The sequence below is a fragment of the Plectrocnemia conspersa genome, unplaced genomic scaffold, assembly GCF_051122295.1.
Source record: "Plectrocnemia conspersa isolate PC_06_02 unplaced genomic scaffold, ASM5112229v1 ptg000011l, whole genome shotgun sequence".
Taxonomy (NCBI): domain Eukaryota; kingdom Metazoa; phylum Arthropoda; class Insecta; order Trichoptera; family Polycentropodidae; genus Plectrocnemia; species Plectrocnemia conspersa.
The window spans coordinates 22,218,297-22,234,678 of NW_028277175.1; the positions used below are offsets into that span (position 1 = coordinate 22,218,297).

The 16,382-nt window shown below is 28.1% G+C and overlaps 1 protein-coding gene across 2 annotated transcripts in view; it reads left to right on the forward strand.

Annotated features, from left to right (window-relative positions):
• The first annotated feature begins 3,929 nt into the window (after positions 1-3,929).
• The window catches only part of LOC148229968 (terminal nucleotidyltransferase 5C), a 105,527-nt gene continuing 93,074 nt past the window's right edge, over positions 3,930-16,382 (forward strand). The window contains exons 1-2 of one of the 2 annotated variants that reach the window (XM_088197089.1): positions 3,930-4,060; positions 14,558-15,298. In XM_088197089.1, coding sequence (XP_088053215.1) covers positions 14,867-15,298 — 432 coding nt within the window. In that variant the 5' untranslated portion in view covers positions 3,930-4,060; positions 14,558-14,866. Of the gene's footprint in view, positions 4,061-8,986; positions 9,345-14,557; positions 15,299-16,382 lie in introns of those variants that run through there. The other variant, XM_088197090.1, reaches the window with a different exon arrangement.

Consider the following 16,382-nt stretch of genomic DNA (forward strand, 5'->3'; position numbering starts at 1 on the left):
TGACGATCGAAGTGAAAAGATTGTTTTCTCGCCAATCTGCGTCTAAATGCCACCTGTCATCATCCGTTTATCAAAAGTACATATCGCGAAAGGGATAAAAAACATAAAAATATTCAATAATAAATTAAAAAATATTTGAATAAATAGATAACTAGTATTAAAATGTTAACGTTTTTCTGTCTTTTTTAAAAAAAAATTACTTATAAATATGAAAATTATATTTATTAGGTTAGCAAAGGAACTGGCGTTAAAAAATAATATACACTATATAAAAATCTGTAGCGTTGACAACCGTTATACAAATAATTTTACTTGAAAAACAAAATCAATAACTGAACGTGTTTTCGTGCAAGACGTCTAGGGATTGAAATAATACAGGTATTACCGGTATTGATCCAATTAATAATATTTTAATTAATTAATAATAAAAATACCAAAAAATAATCTGATTCACCACGTAGAACCAAAGCATTCGAATAACCTGTAAATTATAGTTTCGATATATTAAATGTTTTAATTATATCATTCTCCCTTTAAATGTTTTTAGTGTTAACAAGCAGCACGGAAAATTTTATTTTGTAAAAAATTAGATTTTTTAAATTGGGTTTTTATTACATTAAAATTAAATTACAAATATACCTAATTGTCATGTTTGTTATTTTAAACGTTGTTTAGTTGGCTTATCTGATGGACATACATTCTTTTAAAGTAAAGTAAGATTATACTGTTTTATAATGCAGAATGTTAATACATGCTTGCGAATTTTCCAAAAGTCTTTTTTTGGGAAATATAATAAACAAGCCGGTCAAATTTCGACTTAAATTGGCGACATTTATGATCAATTATCCATCTGACTATGAATATATTGTATTTCAAAAAATAAGAAGCGTTTAAAAAATCTTCTTTACATTCAGGTACTTGTAAAAATATTTTATACGCTGATTCTTTATTGTGTTATCTACGAGTACTAATAATAATCAATAAGATGACTGTATACAAAAACCTTTTTGTGCTATTTATGCTTCATATCTTTCTTCTTTTGGAACAATAAGCTTAGAAAAACATCATATTTGAAAAAATATCGTCTCTCATCAACCACTGATGAATATCTTCATAGTTCTTATACCAGAGGCCAGAGCATCACTAGCGTTATTCCAATAAAATATATTCCTATATTAATTATCATTTTTTGTCAGTTACGATTATTCGAAAGAACCTTATGAGAAAGCAGCACGTATAAAATTGTAAATCTTTTTGAATGACTTAGCTCTGGTATGTTTATTTATTTATTCTCATCTTAATCCATATTATTATTTAATTTTATATGATTTAGGTTATTATCCTACAATAAACATAATTTTATTATCCACTTCTGCTTTCTAGCAATATTGACATATGAGTAACAAATAAAATGTATGGATTTAAAAAATGGTACTACCGGTACTTTATTTTGTAATACCGGTAGTTTCGAAGATTTTTGTCCCGATACTAGTATTACCGGTATTGAAAACCTTAAGGACGACCTTGCTTTTGAAAATCCCAAGAAATATAAATGAATTGGGATTATAATAGTCACCTTATTGTATCCATGTGGGATGCGCTTAGACAGGCGTTACGAGTTTTTTTGCCGAGAAAGCCGCTTGACGTGTTTTATTTTCAGAATACAATTAAAATATATTTGTAAAAGTAAAAAAGAAATATCTTGCTTTGCCCTAACGCCGGGCCTGGGCTTTATACTAATTTTTGTGTTCAGGGAGTTATTTAAATACTTTTCAGTATGCAAATAAAACACATTCTAAATTACAATAATGTAACATTTACGACTTCAATACTATTTATATTATTAGAAAAAAAGTGGGACGCAATAATATTTTTTTATTATCAAATACAGGGTTACAAAATACTGTATTTGATAATGAAAAGTCTTAATTTAATTTAAATAAATAAATAAATTTCAAGGATAGGCTTGGGCTCAGATTTGAACAGTAAATAAACGTTTCGCAACTGTTAAATTGAGTTTCATAGTTATATTAGATATATTATTTCATTAGCGCTTATCGGTTAAATTATATATTTGCTAGTAGATATATACTCGTGAAAACGTATTTGGACTTCACTAGTGAAAATATTGTTTCTCTGAAAAATACACGTTCACGTAAATAAATAATGATAAGTATGTAAATGTAACTTTTCCATACTACGTATGGAAAAGTTGAAGTCATATAATTTTACTGACATCTATCAGATAACTTGTAGTGTAATATCGATGTGCAGACAAACTATGGAGCAATATGCCAGATATTTTAGACTTGAATTAATAAAAGTTCTAAAACTGTAATTGGTTTTAGAACTTTCATTAGGGCAAGTTGGGTTCGGTTAATTATTGTAGGCTAGGTTTTGGTTTGAATAGCAAATGTCCGTTTCGCAACTGTTAAATTGAGTTTCATAGACATTTTAGAGCAGCATTTAATTTACTAGCGCTTATCAGTTAAATTATATTTTCGCTATTCGAAATATATATCTACTGGCGAAAATAATATATTTGGACTTTACTATTGTGAATATTACTTCTCTGAAAAATATACATTTACTGTAACATTTATACATCGCATGTAAATAAATAATGATAGATATGTAAATTTTAATGTTACTATGTGTGAAAAAGTTAGGCTTGTATTTTAACAACAAATGTACGTTCTGCAACTGTTAAATTGAGTTTCATAGTCGTTTTAGAGCAGCATATATTTTCAGTTAAATTGTATTTTCGCTATTAGAAATATGTATCTACCGGTGAAAATGTATTTGGACTACACTAGTGAAAATATAAATTCTCTGAAAAATACACATATAAACATCGCATGTAAATAAATAATGATATGTATGTAAATGTAAATATTACTACGTATGTATAAGTTATATTCATATAATTTTACTAGCACCTGCCAGATCAATTATAGTTTCACTGGTGATGATGTATTCCAATTTGACTTCATTGAAATTATATATTTAAAAAATTATTGTTGGAATAGATTCGAGACTGTTGTTTTTAAATTTTCTTTGAAGGATAATCCGTGAATTTCTGGTTTAAAATCAGGAATATCATCTAAGGTTTTTCCAAGGGGGAGAGTAAAAGTTGGCTATTCAGTGTACCGTATTTTTTTTAAATTCGAATTTATTAACCACTGCACACCTGAATTCTTTTTAAAAGTTGTTCAAAAAATCAATATTATTTATTTTTTTAGGTAAATAAAAAATATTTACAAAAAACAAAAATATATTTTTTAGAACATTTACTCGAAAATTTACAATTTAATAATAATAAAATTTAATTATAGAAATAATGATTTATAATACATAATTCCATCTTTAAAAATAAAAAATCCCGCATATGTGCGGGACCCGTCTTTAAGGGGTTAAGATTTATAATATTTCATTATATGGACAAATTTAAGGGCGAAGGTTTGAATTTGGGTAGCTTCAAATAATATGCAAAAAAAGGTTCTAGATTTATTTTGGTGTCCATTGTCGTCAGCGTGCTTTATTTGTGAGTAAATTATTAATCATTTCTTATATTATTGACGTATTATGGTCGGAAACTTTATATTTATCTAATTCATTAAGTTGGACCGAGCGGAGTTATGTATACGTCACTTATGTTTTTGGGTATTCATTATGCTTTTTTGTTAATTTCCTGAAAGTTCTAGCAACGAACATAGTTGTTTTTGCTCTCGTGCATAACGCTGCAATGCTAACGAACGACCTTGCCTCTCACCGTCACACTAATGAAAGCGCATCGTTTTTCTAAATTTAGGCGCTTCGCCACTACCACGCGGAGGTTTCCTCGATTTCCCGTGCGCGTGGGAGGCGGCTTAGCCGGGTAGAGGGGCACGCGCTCTCCGTGGGGCTGCGGGACCGACGCGGGCATCCTCAGTGGCGGGGCCGCGCCGCCAGTAACGGACGCGTTCACGACTACTGCTGCTATTCATTCGCTGACTACCACGACTACTTTCCTCGCCACCCGCGCCAGTGCTAATCTTCACCGCGAGTGCTTCGACCACAAGTATGATCGCTACCTATGATGTTTCGGGTAGTAACCGCCCTCCTGTAAGAGGGTAGTTCCGCTCTGTCTCTCGACGCGCTACCATATGTTAGCAAAACACCAAACAACAACAAGCTAAACTGTTGCATTTTAGCTATTGTAACACATAGGATGTGATGTAGAGGAGAACGGAGATAGTTTAAGAGACGCTTTGTGTTTTTCGTTTTGTAACATATGGTGGTGCGGTGGTGATGTTCAACTATAGATCGAGACGCTACAGGCATTCATATCACTTTTGAATATCTTTAAAAAAAATATTAGTTCTAAATCATTTTTTTTATAGTGCAATATGTTACATATTAAAATAATGTCGCCATTATAAAATTTACTTTAATATTTTTTTATATACAATTCTAAAATACAGCATAGAGTATTGTTCTCAAATACTATTTATTTCCCCCAAAATCTGTTCTGATTTATTTTATTAAACTGACTTATTATATACAAATGTATTATCTAGTGATTTCAAAATGTGTAAATGTATCGTATTTATTTATTAAAGTATTATTTTCAATGCTTGTACATTTGTGCTGATTGATTTTAACTAAATTGTACAATATTTAAATCTTTTAGGACCTCTAAATTGATTCGCAAATCTGATGTGTGTGAATTGTATGTATTAAATCTGGTGTTTAAAATTAAAATAAGAATGCGAGCTTCTATGGAATTTTATCATTTTAATAAAAATATTTTTACATGCTTATGTCATGTGCAATATGGTAATCAGTTTCTATAAAATATGCGATAATTTAGCGACGAGATTTGCTTTATTCAATAAATTATTATCACAATCGTAAAATTTATTTTCAAAACACCTTTATAGAATAGAGATGGATTTGATTTGATAATCATTTATTAATTACATACAATATAATCAATTATATGTTCTAAAATTTTAATTTTATTGTTGTAAATGGACCATTTATTTAATCTAATCACTATCATACGACTATTATCAGATCAGTACATAATCTGATGAATGAAATTGATGTACATATTCAGTTATAATGCGTTTTCTAATATGCTTTTATAATAATGAATTAATCACATTATTATGTTTCATAGCTATAAATACTACAAAGATTATTTAGCTATGGTACTTTACATAAAAGTATTTTGTGTAAAAATATTGAATTTACTCATTTTTAAAATCATATCAATTGATAGTTTCTAGTTAGTTATTTATAAATATTGTTGCACAGTTTAATTAAAACGAGTGCAAAAAATAATAGTGTGCCTTCCCAACAAACCCAATCTAAATTACGTCTGTTAAAATATGGAAAAGAAACATTATTTTCTAATATGCTTTTATAATAATGAATTAATCACATTATTATGTTTCATAGCTATAAATACTACAAAGATTATTTAGCTATGGTACTTTACATAAAAGTATTTTGTGTAAAAATATTGAATTTACTCATTTTTAAAATCATATCAATTGATAGTTTCTAGTTAGTTATTTATAAATATTGTTGCACAGTTTAATTAAAACGAGTGCAAAAAATAATAGTGTGCCTTCCCAACAAACCCAATCTAAATTACGTCTGTTAAAATATGGAAAAGAAACATTATTTATAGATTTATTAGTATGCAAATAAAAGGCTTTTCTTTGTATACTTGAACTATAAAGTGTTAATATGATTAGAGCACTGACATTTATAATTATTATAGATAATTTAATTTGAATAGTATTTTCCATCGATTAATTAATTGCTATCACTATAGTGCAATTATAGTATTTTTTTTGTATATTATGAATAATGGTCGATAGCGAATGTGCAAGCAACACTAAAACAAGTTTACGATAAACATGAATATGTGAATATTGATGAACTTGCAAATATCTAACAGTGATAGACATATTGCCGTTCAAAGTCTACTTTCAAATACAAATCGCAATAAATAAATTGTACAAGTATGTTGCATTGGTAGCATATAATAGTTGTATTTAACTGATTCTAATTCAGTTTAAGTGTTTAGTTATTAAATGTATTTTTTAGATATGTAAAGACATAAAAAAACAATCAAATCTGACATTTAAATTTAATGTGCTTAACTATTTTAACCTTGCTTGTGAATTGAAAATATATTTTATAAATCTTGATTTTTTGACCGCAACTTATGCTTTGTTTTTGTATATATGTATAATGTCAAAATTAACAATTATTTGCCATGCATGGTAGTAATTAAGTAGAACTAAATATTTTAAACATTCTAGGATCAAAATCTGTTAAATCAGCTATAATTTAAGATCTGGTTACATACACAATTCTTGCAATTTTTTGTTCATTGTGTAGACTTCTTAAAGTTTTTTTATTGTAGAATAAATTTTGCTACACATATGCTTATTTAAAAAAATATATACTCAATATTATATACAGTTAAAATATGAATGTTTCGAAGTATGGTGTCCAAATCAATCCAGCAAAAACATATCTTCAGCAAAAGCTACTACTGTTAAAATATAAACAATCAGCTAGGCATATTCTGCATTTTATTTCATATAAAATGTTGATAAAAGTAATTATGTATTGAATTTTTTCATTTAAAATGATATTAAACACCTTAAAATTCTCACTACGCAGCCAAATCGATAAATCTATGTATTTTAATTTTTAATTTTTTGCTTTAGTTTATATTTATTTTTGTTTTTAATATTATTATTTACATATAAAAAATCATATAGTATATATTTTCACTCACAAAGTTAGATAGATTTATATTAAATTACTATTAATTTCATGATGCTAAAAAATCAATGATCTACTTTTCGTTTAAAAGTTTCTTAGTTTCAAGCGTTTTGACTCTTGGGGTAATATTTTGTAGTGGGAGTTATTATTATATATTAATTCAATGCAAAGAATGTATATGTTTTTGACTTTATATGTATATATATATAAAGTCAAATACATATACACGTACATATGTTATTATTTTTTGCAACAGCAATCGCGCATTTTATAACGAAATTTCGACATCTACTTTTATTTATTGATTGTAAATTTTTCATTGCAAAATGACAAGCGTAAGATGCGTCACAACGATGTCAACACAATCAACAACTATTGTATACGTAAAATCAAAATAAAATTAAATATGTGATCTATTTTAATAATCATTTATTATTAATACAGCTTATATATGACATTATGCAAGACTTAAAAACCTAATTTGTGATGTTCAATCGGATCTTGAGGACTATAAAAATAAAAAAGCAAATACATTAGGGTTTAAATAGGATTCGAATCTGTCACTGGTCTATCTTGATTATTTATGGTAATGTTAGGGTTATTACACTAAGCCAAGATTCTGGGCTACACGACAAAATGGCATTTTATATATCTCTTCAATAAATAATAAAAGGTACGAGTTAACATAAATATTTCAATTAGGCATTAAAAAATATTAAAAATATGTACTCATAATTAGTCGTGTTATCTGTGCTGCTCAGTGTTGCCATTTAGTGAATTTACAGTCCAGGTCATTGTGGTGAAAACACTCTATTATCCACACTTTTTATAAAAAAATATTACAGTAGGAATGCTCATTACCGACGGAACCAACACGACTTTATTGCTTTTGACGTGAATTTTTGCCTTCTGAGAAATAATAATTGTTTTTGAGCTTTCCTATTGACCAAAATTCGGTTTGAATATATTTTGATTAGCCCTCTTATATTAGAAGTCTAAAGTAATATCGGTAAGAATAGCTATCATATTTTTAAAAATGCAAACAAACTATGGAGCAATATGTGAGATGCTATGTCTGTCTGTACTTATTCTTCAGCTTATTTTCTCCTGAGATTTGAGTTGGCTTAGTTTGTATTTTGGAGTTGATCCTATTAGGTTTGAGTTTGAACAGCAAATGAACATTTCGCGACTGTTAAATTGAAATTTTAGAGCAGCATATTAGCGCCTTTTAGTTAAAGTATATTTTTGCTAGTAAGAATATATATCTACTTTTGAAAATGTATTTGTAACTAGCTAGTGAAAATATAACTTTACCAAAAAAATATACATTCACTGTAACATTTATATATCGGTTGTAAATAAATAATGATGTACTAAAGTATGTAAATATGTACATTACTACATATAGAAAAGTTGAAATAATATAATTTTACTAGCACATGCCAGATAATATCTACTAGTGAAAATGTATAATGATATGATTTTACTGAAATTATATATTTTAAAAAATGTTTTTGGTATATTCGAGACTGTTTTTACTAATTTTTTTTTAGGAAATTGAGTTTCATAAACATTTTTGAGCAGAATATTAGTGCCTATCAGTTAAATTATCGCATGCCAAGAAATAGTAGTTTTTATTAAATATATCAAAAATATGTTGTCATAGGAACTGACTTCGTTATCTAGCCTAATCTTACATATCGTTTCAAACTGGTGGTTATTAAGGAAAAGCTATTAAATTTTGGCCCTACAGGTAAATAAATATTGTGTTTAAGATGTTTTTTATTTATTAAAAAAAATATAAATAAAACATTTTTTCTTTTATATACGCTACGAAATCTATATGATTCTTGTGGTCAGTGATGAAAATAGTTTTTTAAACATCGTATAGACCGCAGTCTTTAGAAGCTTGTCTGTTCTTGATTATATGGATAGTTTTAATAGAAGCATTACAAGTCTATCGTTGGACAAACAAACATCCTTGGCCTTGCATATATATGTATACATATATTGCGTTTTCGCCGTTCGCGTCGCCGAATCTGTTAGATCCCGATCCGGGTCGTCCGGGCCGATAAAAAGTATGTTACTGTGCCTCTCGGTTAAATAATAGCAGCGCGCGCGATTATGGAACGAAAAGAAAGTGAACCACTTCTACTAGTGTATCTAAACGTCGCGGCGCGAAAGCTACGTAGCTAGATGGCCGGTAGCGAGGCGACTGTGAGGAGGGAGAGAATCAAAATCGAGACGTGCGATATGCGTCGAAATCGCAAATGAACGGTCAGTTTCGGTGCGAAGTTGGCCGCGGGTGCTCGTTCGCGCTCTACGCGCACCGTCCAACTAACTAAGCTACCGAACAACGAACTATTTTTCGAATAATTTAAATATTGATTTACGGTTTAAATTCGTTTTTTTTATGATTTATATCATAACGAATATAATATTCTTTTGTTATTGTAAAATAATCGTGGTGAGCGTCGCCAGGCGACCCGTGACCTCTTGTGTTTTTCCCACATCGCCGTAAAACTAGAGCTGTGTAGATACGATACAAAAAGGTGACCCTTTAAAAATTTTACAATTTTAAAATCTATAAATAAATATAAAAAAAAGATGTAAAAAAATGTATGTCATGTTTTTTTTTATATGTTCTTAGCAGAATTTTATTTTAATGTGAAAAAATGTGTACAAGAAAACTGTGTATTTATAATATGTGTATTAAACAAAGACCATATTTATTAATATTTCAGTCTATAGTATGTTTTAAGTTTTAAAATTTTGAGTGATCCTGTTTAGTTCACATTAAAATAAATATTTGTAAGAATTAATGATTTTTAAGTTAAATATAATACACTATTCTTATAAACGTATAATATGCGTACAAAGACAATAATATTTTATAGCATGTTTAAATCAAATCATATATATTATAGTATATTATAAGCTTTTTTTAAAATCAGTGTTTGGTTCAAAAATAATAATAAAATAGTGCTTATTTTAATTATATTTTGTAGATAAATATATTTTTAAAAATTCCATTTATATAATATTTCGTTCTCATAAATTTATTAAATAGGTATTAGAAAAGGACAATTTAATTTAGCGTGTTTTAATCTGAATATTCATATACATATTCTAGTATTTTGTTAGTTTTTATTTAAAAAAATTATATTCAAATTAAAATAATGTTAATGTAACTCAATTTTATATATATTAATGTTATTAAAAATTCAGGATATTCAACTTGTATATAATATGTCCTTCTTATAAATTTATAATATTCGTACTAAACTTTATTTTTTATGAATTTTTTTAACTGAACATACCTTCTAGTCTATCATAAGTTTTTATTTATAAAACTAAGAGTGATCTTGTTTATTTTACATAAACAAATATTAAGTGCTTACTTTAAATTAATTTTATGGATATAAGTTATTGTAAAAATTCGGAAAATTTGAGTTGAATATTTTTTATGTGTACTAAGCAAAGACAATACTATTTTTAGTATGTTTTAATCGTAACACAAGCGCTTAGCTTACATTAAAAAAGCAATCATGAAATATTGCCTACTTTAAATAAATTTTATGGATATAAATATTTGTAAAAATTCTAGAAATTTAAGTTAAATGTACTACGCCATTCTCATAAATTTATAATATTTAATGTCTACTAAACGAAGACAATATTTTTTTAGCAAACTGAACATACACTCCAGTCTATGATAAAATTTGAAGTGATTGCTTATTTTAAATTAATTTTATGGATATAAATATTCGTAAAAATTCAGGACATTTAAGTTACATATAATATGTCGTTATTATATTTTTTTATATTGCTTACTAAACAAAGACAATAATATTTTTTAACATATTTTAATATTTAATATTTAGATAAAATAAAATATGTAGTTCTAATAAATAAATGCTTTATATGTATACCCAATATCTTTTATCATATTATCAATTGAACACACATTCAAGTCATAACATGTCGTTCTTACAAATGTGTAATTGTTACTAATGATATTTTTGAAACATATTTTCAACTAAATACATATTTATCTTCTTCTTAAAATTTATTTTTATCAATAATAAAATAATATAACTCAGGATATTTAAATAAAAATATGTTTTATACACAAAAAAGGCATATTCTTAACTAAATTTATATTCCTATTTAAATTAGCTGTTTTTACTTAAATTTAAATATATATATATAAATATATAAATTTACATAAAAAAGTCAATAATGAAATAGTGCTTATTTTATTGTGGTATATATTATGGTACAACTTATTTTTTAGATCGCAAATTTACACAATAATTTTTTGTCTATGTTAAATAATGTTTTTATTAATCTCTCAAACATATAGATTCAACTTGACTATATTTTGTGAGCTAATATTTAAAAAAACAAAAAGTTTAATAAATTGACGTTTGAAGTTCGTTTGAAGATTACCAGTTGACATTTGATCGGTATGATTTTTTAATGTTTATTCTAACGAAATTACGTATATTTCACTCAATGAATTTTATAATATATACTTTATTTCTAGTATGAAATCATATGCTAAAATTTTGTTTTGATTTATCTAATTTCTAATCGTTTATCGCTCTTTATAATATCAAAGTTCATATAAAGAGTGTTTTGAACTCTGCTGTGGTACTTTTTTCCTCATATATAATTTTATAGATAATTGCAGTGCAATTTAGACAAAATTTGCGTTTTATTATCTTTGTGATTGATTTTAAATATATAAATATAAAATTAATATTAAAGATTTGTTTTATATTCATAAAAAAATTAATTCGGTTGACATGTATTACATTATCTTATTTTAGATTCGCATTCCACGTATTTTAATAATACATGTTTTTCATTCAACAATGAATTTAGGTTATGCGAAAAACTATTTTTAAAATCGAAATTAATATTTAAATGAAAGAGAAAGTGTATACTGATGCACGTAATCTAAATATGTAAGTTAATATGATACGCGGCGTTAGAACGAATAATTACAGTTTTAATCAGATATGCTTACGTATTGGTACATTTATTATTAATTAAAATAGATTTTATTCAATGTTTATATATCTATTATTTTCTATGAATTTCATTTTACTTAATAGTCGAATTCATTGTTTATTTTTCCAACAGTGATTTTTATATGTATTGTGCTCTTAACTATTTTTAAAAATCAATCTTGTTGGAATAAAGTGTTATATGTGAATATCAATATTGAGTTTATGTGCGAGCAGTGAAAAATCTCTAATTTATTTTGCGAGTTGTTTGCGTTGATTGTGAAGTGTTTTTGTTGATTCAATATCGATTTTATAGATAGTATTGTACTAATTCTACTTTTGCAATTCAGCTGAGTACTCAGTAAAAGTTTTTCTCCGGAAAGTGCACAATAATCAAGTGTGACAAACTTCGGCACTTGCACAACTGTGATACAATCGTCTGATAATAATGATTGTGAAATTAAATTAACTGCGCTCTTGTGTTTACAAATATAATAATTTAAATCCATGTGTCAACATTTTGATATAATTGTGTTATTTTTTGTGTCGTCTCACTCGGCGAGCTCGTTGCCTAAAAGTTGCTTTTGTTTCTTAATCTGTTGAGCAAATTTTAGTTGCCAACATTTTTGCTCGAGTTGCTTAATTGGAGCGATTTGCGATTAGTTACTTTAAAACATGCATATAATAATTAAAGGGCGCGCCCGAATGATCCTCCATATGATTTGTCTATAACATATTCACATTCTACAATTCTACAGATTGACCTAATATATTCTACGCTGTATAGTAGACTGATTTTTTTGTGTAGCGTTTTTCTGCGGCCGAGTTGCATTGCCATTTGGTAACCAACTGGCCATTCGATACGAATTTGTGCAATAGCCGCAATACGTGGGTATATCGATACACCTGCGGACAAACGCCTTTCATTTCTCGGCACTAAGTGATCTCTTTACATTGTAATGACGCAAATGGGCTCTTTATCTATGGTTGGAGCTTTTTTGCAGTACCATTTAGTGATAATGCGAATCGATCCAATCAGTTGCATAAAATACAATACAGTTAATTATTGTTAAACTAGCATAGCTGATAGTCTCCGAGTAATAGGTCATATATGCGACGATTTTGGTATGTTATTTATAGCATTCATTTGCCTAAGCGTATACATATGTATTATATATATATATAACACGGTTTGAATTATCGTGTAAATTGCTATAAAAATACCACATTCATGTTCAGAATGGTACATTTTATTATAAATATTAAATAGTCATTTTTTTAATAAATAAAAATATTATATTTTTGATTCAAAATATAATATATTTCTTAAAATCTTTTATCACCGCTCATTTTTTTGAATTGAGGCTTTAATTCAAAATAAATATTCCGATAGTCTTTTTTTCAAATGGTTGCATTTTAAATTTTTAAGATGGTAACGAGCAAGGTTTGGAGAATAAGGTGGATGATATAAAATTTCTTGATTTTATCGAATATCAATTTAGTCTCATGGGGACGCGTATTGTCGTGTTGTAGAGCTACTCAACTTATGTTAAAAATTGCTCCAATTTTTTTTCTGAAATATTTTTTTATACAATTGCAGAAATCCAATCAAGTCAAATATCTTGAATTTTGCATCAATAAAAGTCTTATTTGCTACTTGCAGTTGTTTATTTAACAAATTTAATTTAAATTGAGGATATTTGTTAAATTACTCACAAATTCTTGATATTAAAAGTGTCATTTCGTGCGAAATCCAATTTATTTTGGTATGAAGCAATAGTCTGTTGTGTTTAATATTTTTATCATTTCAAAATTGTTTAAAGAGACGTTCACATTTGACATTTGCTTTGATAAGGTTAATACATTTTATTATTTAATATATTATCTCATTTGGGTCAGGTGAAAGCTTTATTGAAACTAAATTTTGTTTGTGAATAACACAAGCAACATATACAAGCAACATGTCTGAGTTGTCATCCTTCATTAACTTTAAACAACCCCGTTTCTTACCCATCTATTTGTATTTTGTACTTGACCTTATGAGAGTAAATAACTTTTATTGGCTTAGGTTTTGGTTTGAACAGAAAATCAATTGAAAATGTGTTTGGACTTCACTAGTGAAAATATAACTTTACTTAAAAATACACACTCACTGTAACATTTATACATCGGATGTAAATAAATAATGATAAGTTGTAATCATATAATTTTACTAGCACCGGCCAGATAATTTATTCTTTCACACGTAAAAATATATGTCTACTGGTGAAAATGTGTTCCGATATGATTTTACTGAAATGAGTATTTTCTGGATAGATTCGATACTGTTTTTTCTAGATTTTATTTTAGCAATAGACACATGAAACTAAATGTATTATTTACTTAGTCTGCTGCATTAATTCCAGTTGTCAAATTACCGATAATATAATCTATAAAAAGTTTACAATTATATAATTCAGGTGGTGCTGTTGTTGATTTTTCGTTATGTCTTTGCTTTTTTTATGCTAGTTACTTTGAAATAATTTCTTAAATATTATTACTATATTATTAAATTATTAAATCGACGACTTAGTAAAAGATTAATTTAAGTATCTGTCGGCCATAAGCCGACATGTGATGGTAGAATTATTATTAGTTAAACATCTGGAAGTAGTTTCTTTCAAGTTTATTTTTAACTATGGTTGATTAGCATTTAAATACTCTCAACTTTGTAAACGCACATTGGCTAATGTTTATTTTTCACATTACAGGTTTTTAGCTAAGCAGTTAAAAACTTCCGAAGAGCACTCGTCGCGGTCTTGATTCGGTCCCGCGTACGCACCGGGTGACCCAGAAAACTCGAACCAAAACTATATAGAAAAAAGTTTGAGAGAGACGTACCGCGTGCACTGTGCTAGTGAAGGACAGACGCTGAAGCGGAGTTCCGCTCGCGTGAAAATTTTTGGTTACCGTGCCGGTTGGTGTCTAGTCAAAGTGGAGCGTGCAAAAGTAACACGAAACCGAGTGTAACAAAAGTAAGAGTGACTAACGGAACAACTGTGACCGTAGAAAACGAAACAATGTCCGAGGAGATGGACGAGTTTCGTTACGAGTACACTTCCGAGGAGGTGGTCGATTCTGGCAACGACCACGATAGCGGAATAGACGAAGCAACCCCTTCGGTGGTTGGAGACGTCGGCTCGTCTGCTGATGAAGATTCAGTGGACGACGATTCCACTGTGGTCAGTGTGGATAATGACGCTGATCAAGATCAAGACGCAGAAGCTGATGAGACGGTGTCTGTGACCGTCCAGAGGGAGATCCAGACTCAGCCGAAGCCCTATCCTGAAGATTGCCCAGTGGTGTCTGCTAATCATGCAGTTGCCTACTACGACGTGCTGACTAAAGGACAGAGGGGACGACAGAATCGCAAGCTGCGCAATCCGTACCAAGCAGTCAAATACCAGCCGGAAGAATTGGACCACCATAGCTACATGGACGAGTATGAACAGGTGAGAATTAATGGCTATAATATACACTAAATATTCATTGATTCATAAGTATTTTTTTCTCTACTCTCATTTAAACCCGTATTTTTTAGGGTAAAAAGTACTATTGTTTATTTCTTTATTTTATTTACACTGCATCTTCATTAAATTTTGAATTGAAAGGCCTTATATTTATCTTAATATCATTTATCTTAGTTAGCCTTATCTGCTCTTATTTAGATTGTACGATGGCGATGTCTTTAAATTATCCATCCACCAGTCAAATTTACATACTATAAGCCTTTCAAAGCTAGCTCTTCCTATAATTTATTATAAATAATGTAATTCAGAATTATTTATTTGGAATATTACACCAAAAATTCGTTTCATTTTATTAAAATATTTGATCAAGCAAAATAATTATAATTAAATTTAAATATTTCGCTTATCATTGATTATTTTTACTATTAATTTTAATTAAAAATAATTTTAACAAGATTTTTTTATACTGAAACATCATTAATCATGGTCTTATCTCAATTCAAGTATTCATAATAGACATCAACATAAGACATCGGAATAAACATGGCATGGGATTTAGAAGTATACATTTATCATTGTCTGCTCACTGTCTTTCACGAAGCCTTAACAAAAAAAAAAACACCCTTTTATTTTTATCATATCAATTTGATGCAGAAATAAGGGCATTATTTTATTGTAAATAAATATTTATGAATCATTGTACCAAAAATTAGTGTCTATTGTCGTCTTATTGTAATTTATATTTTTCATACACTCTTTGTGTTCGATTTAAAAATAATTTTCATCGTCGCGTTAAATTGATTCAATATCACAAATCGAAACGAACAAATTGTTCGTTTCGTTTGTGTAAATTAACCGTTTCGAGCCGATCTGTTAAATATTTCTCTCGTTTCGTTTCACGGATAACGGTTTAACATTCATATTGTTCCATATGCATGTTAGTTTAATCGCAAAACCAATTAGCGAAACTTGTATTATGATTTAATTGAAACACACGTATTATTATTTTACACTGGTGTGTGTGTGTTTTAAATTAGAATACACATACAATGTGTCGACCTGTCGA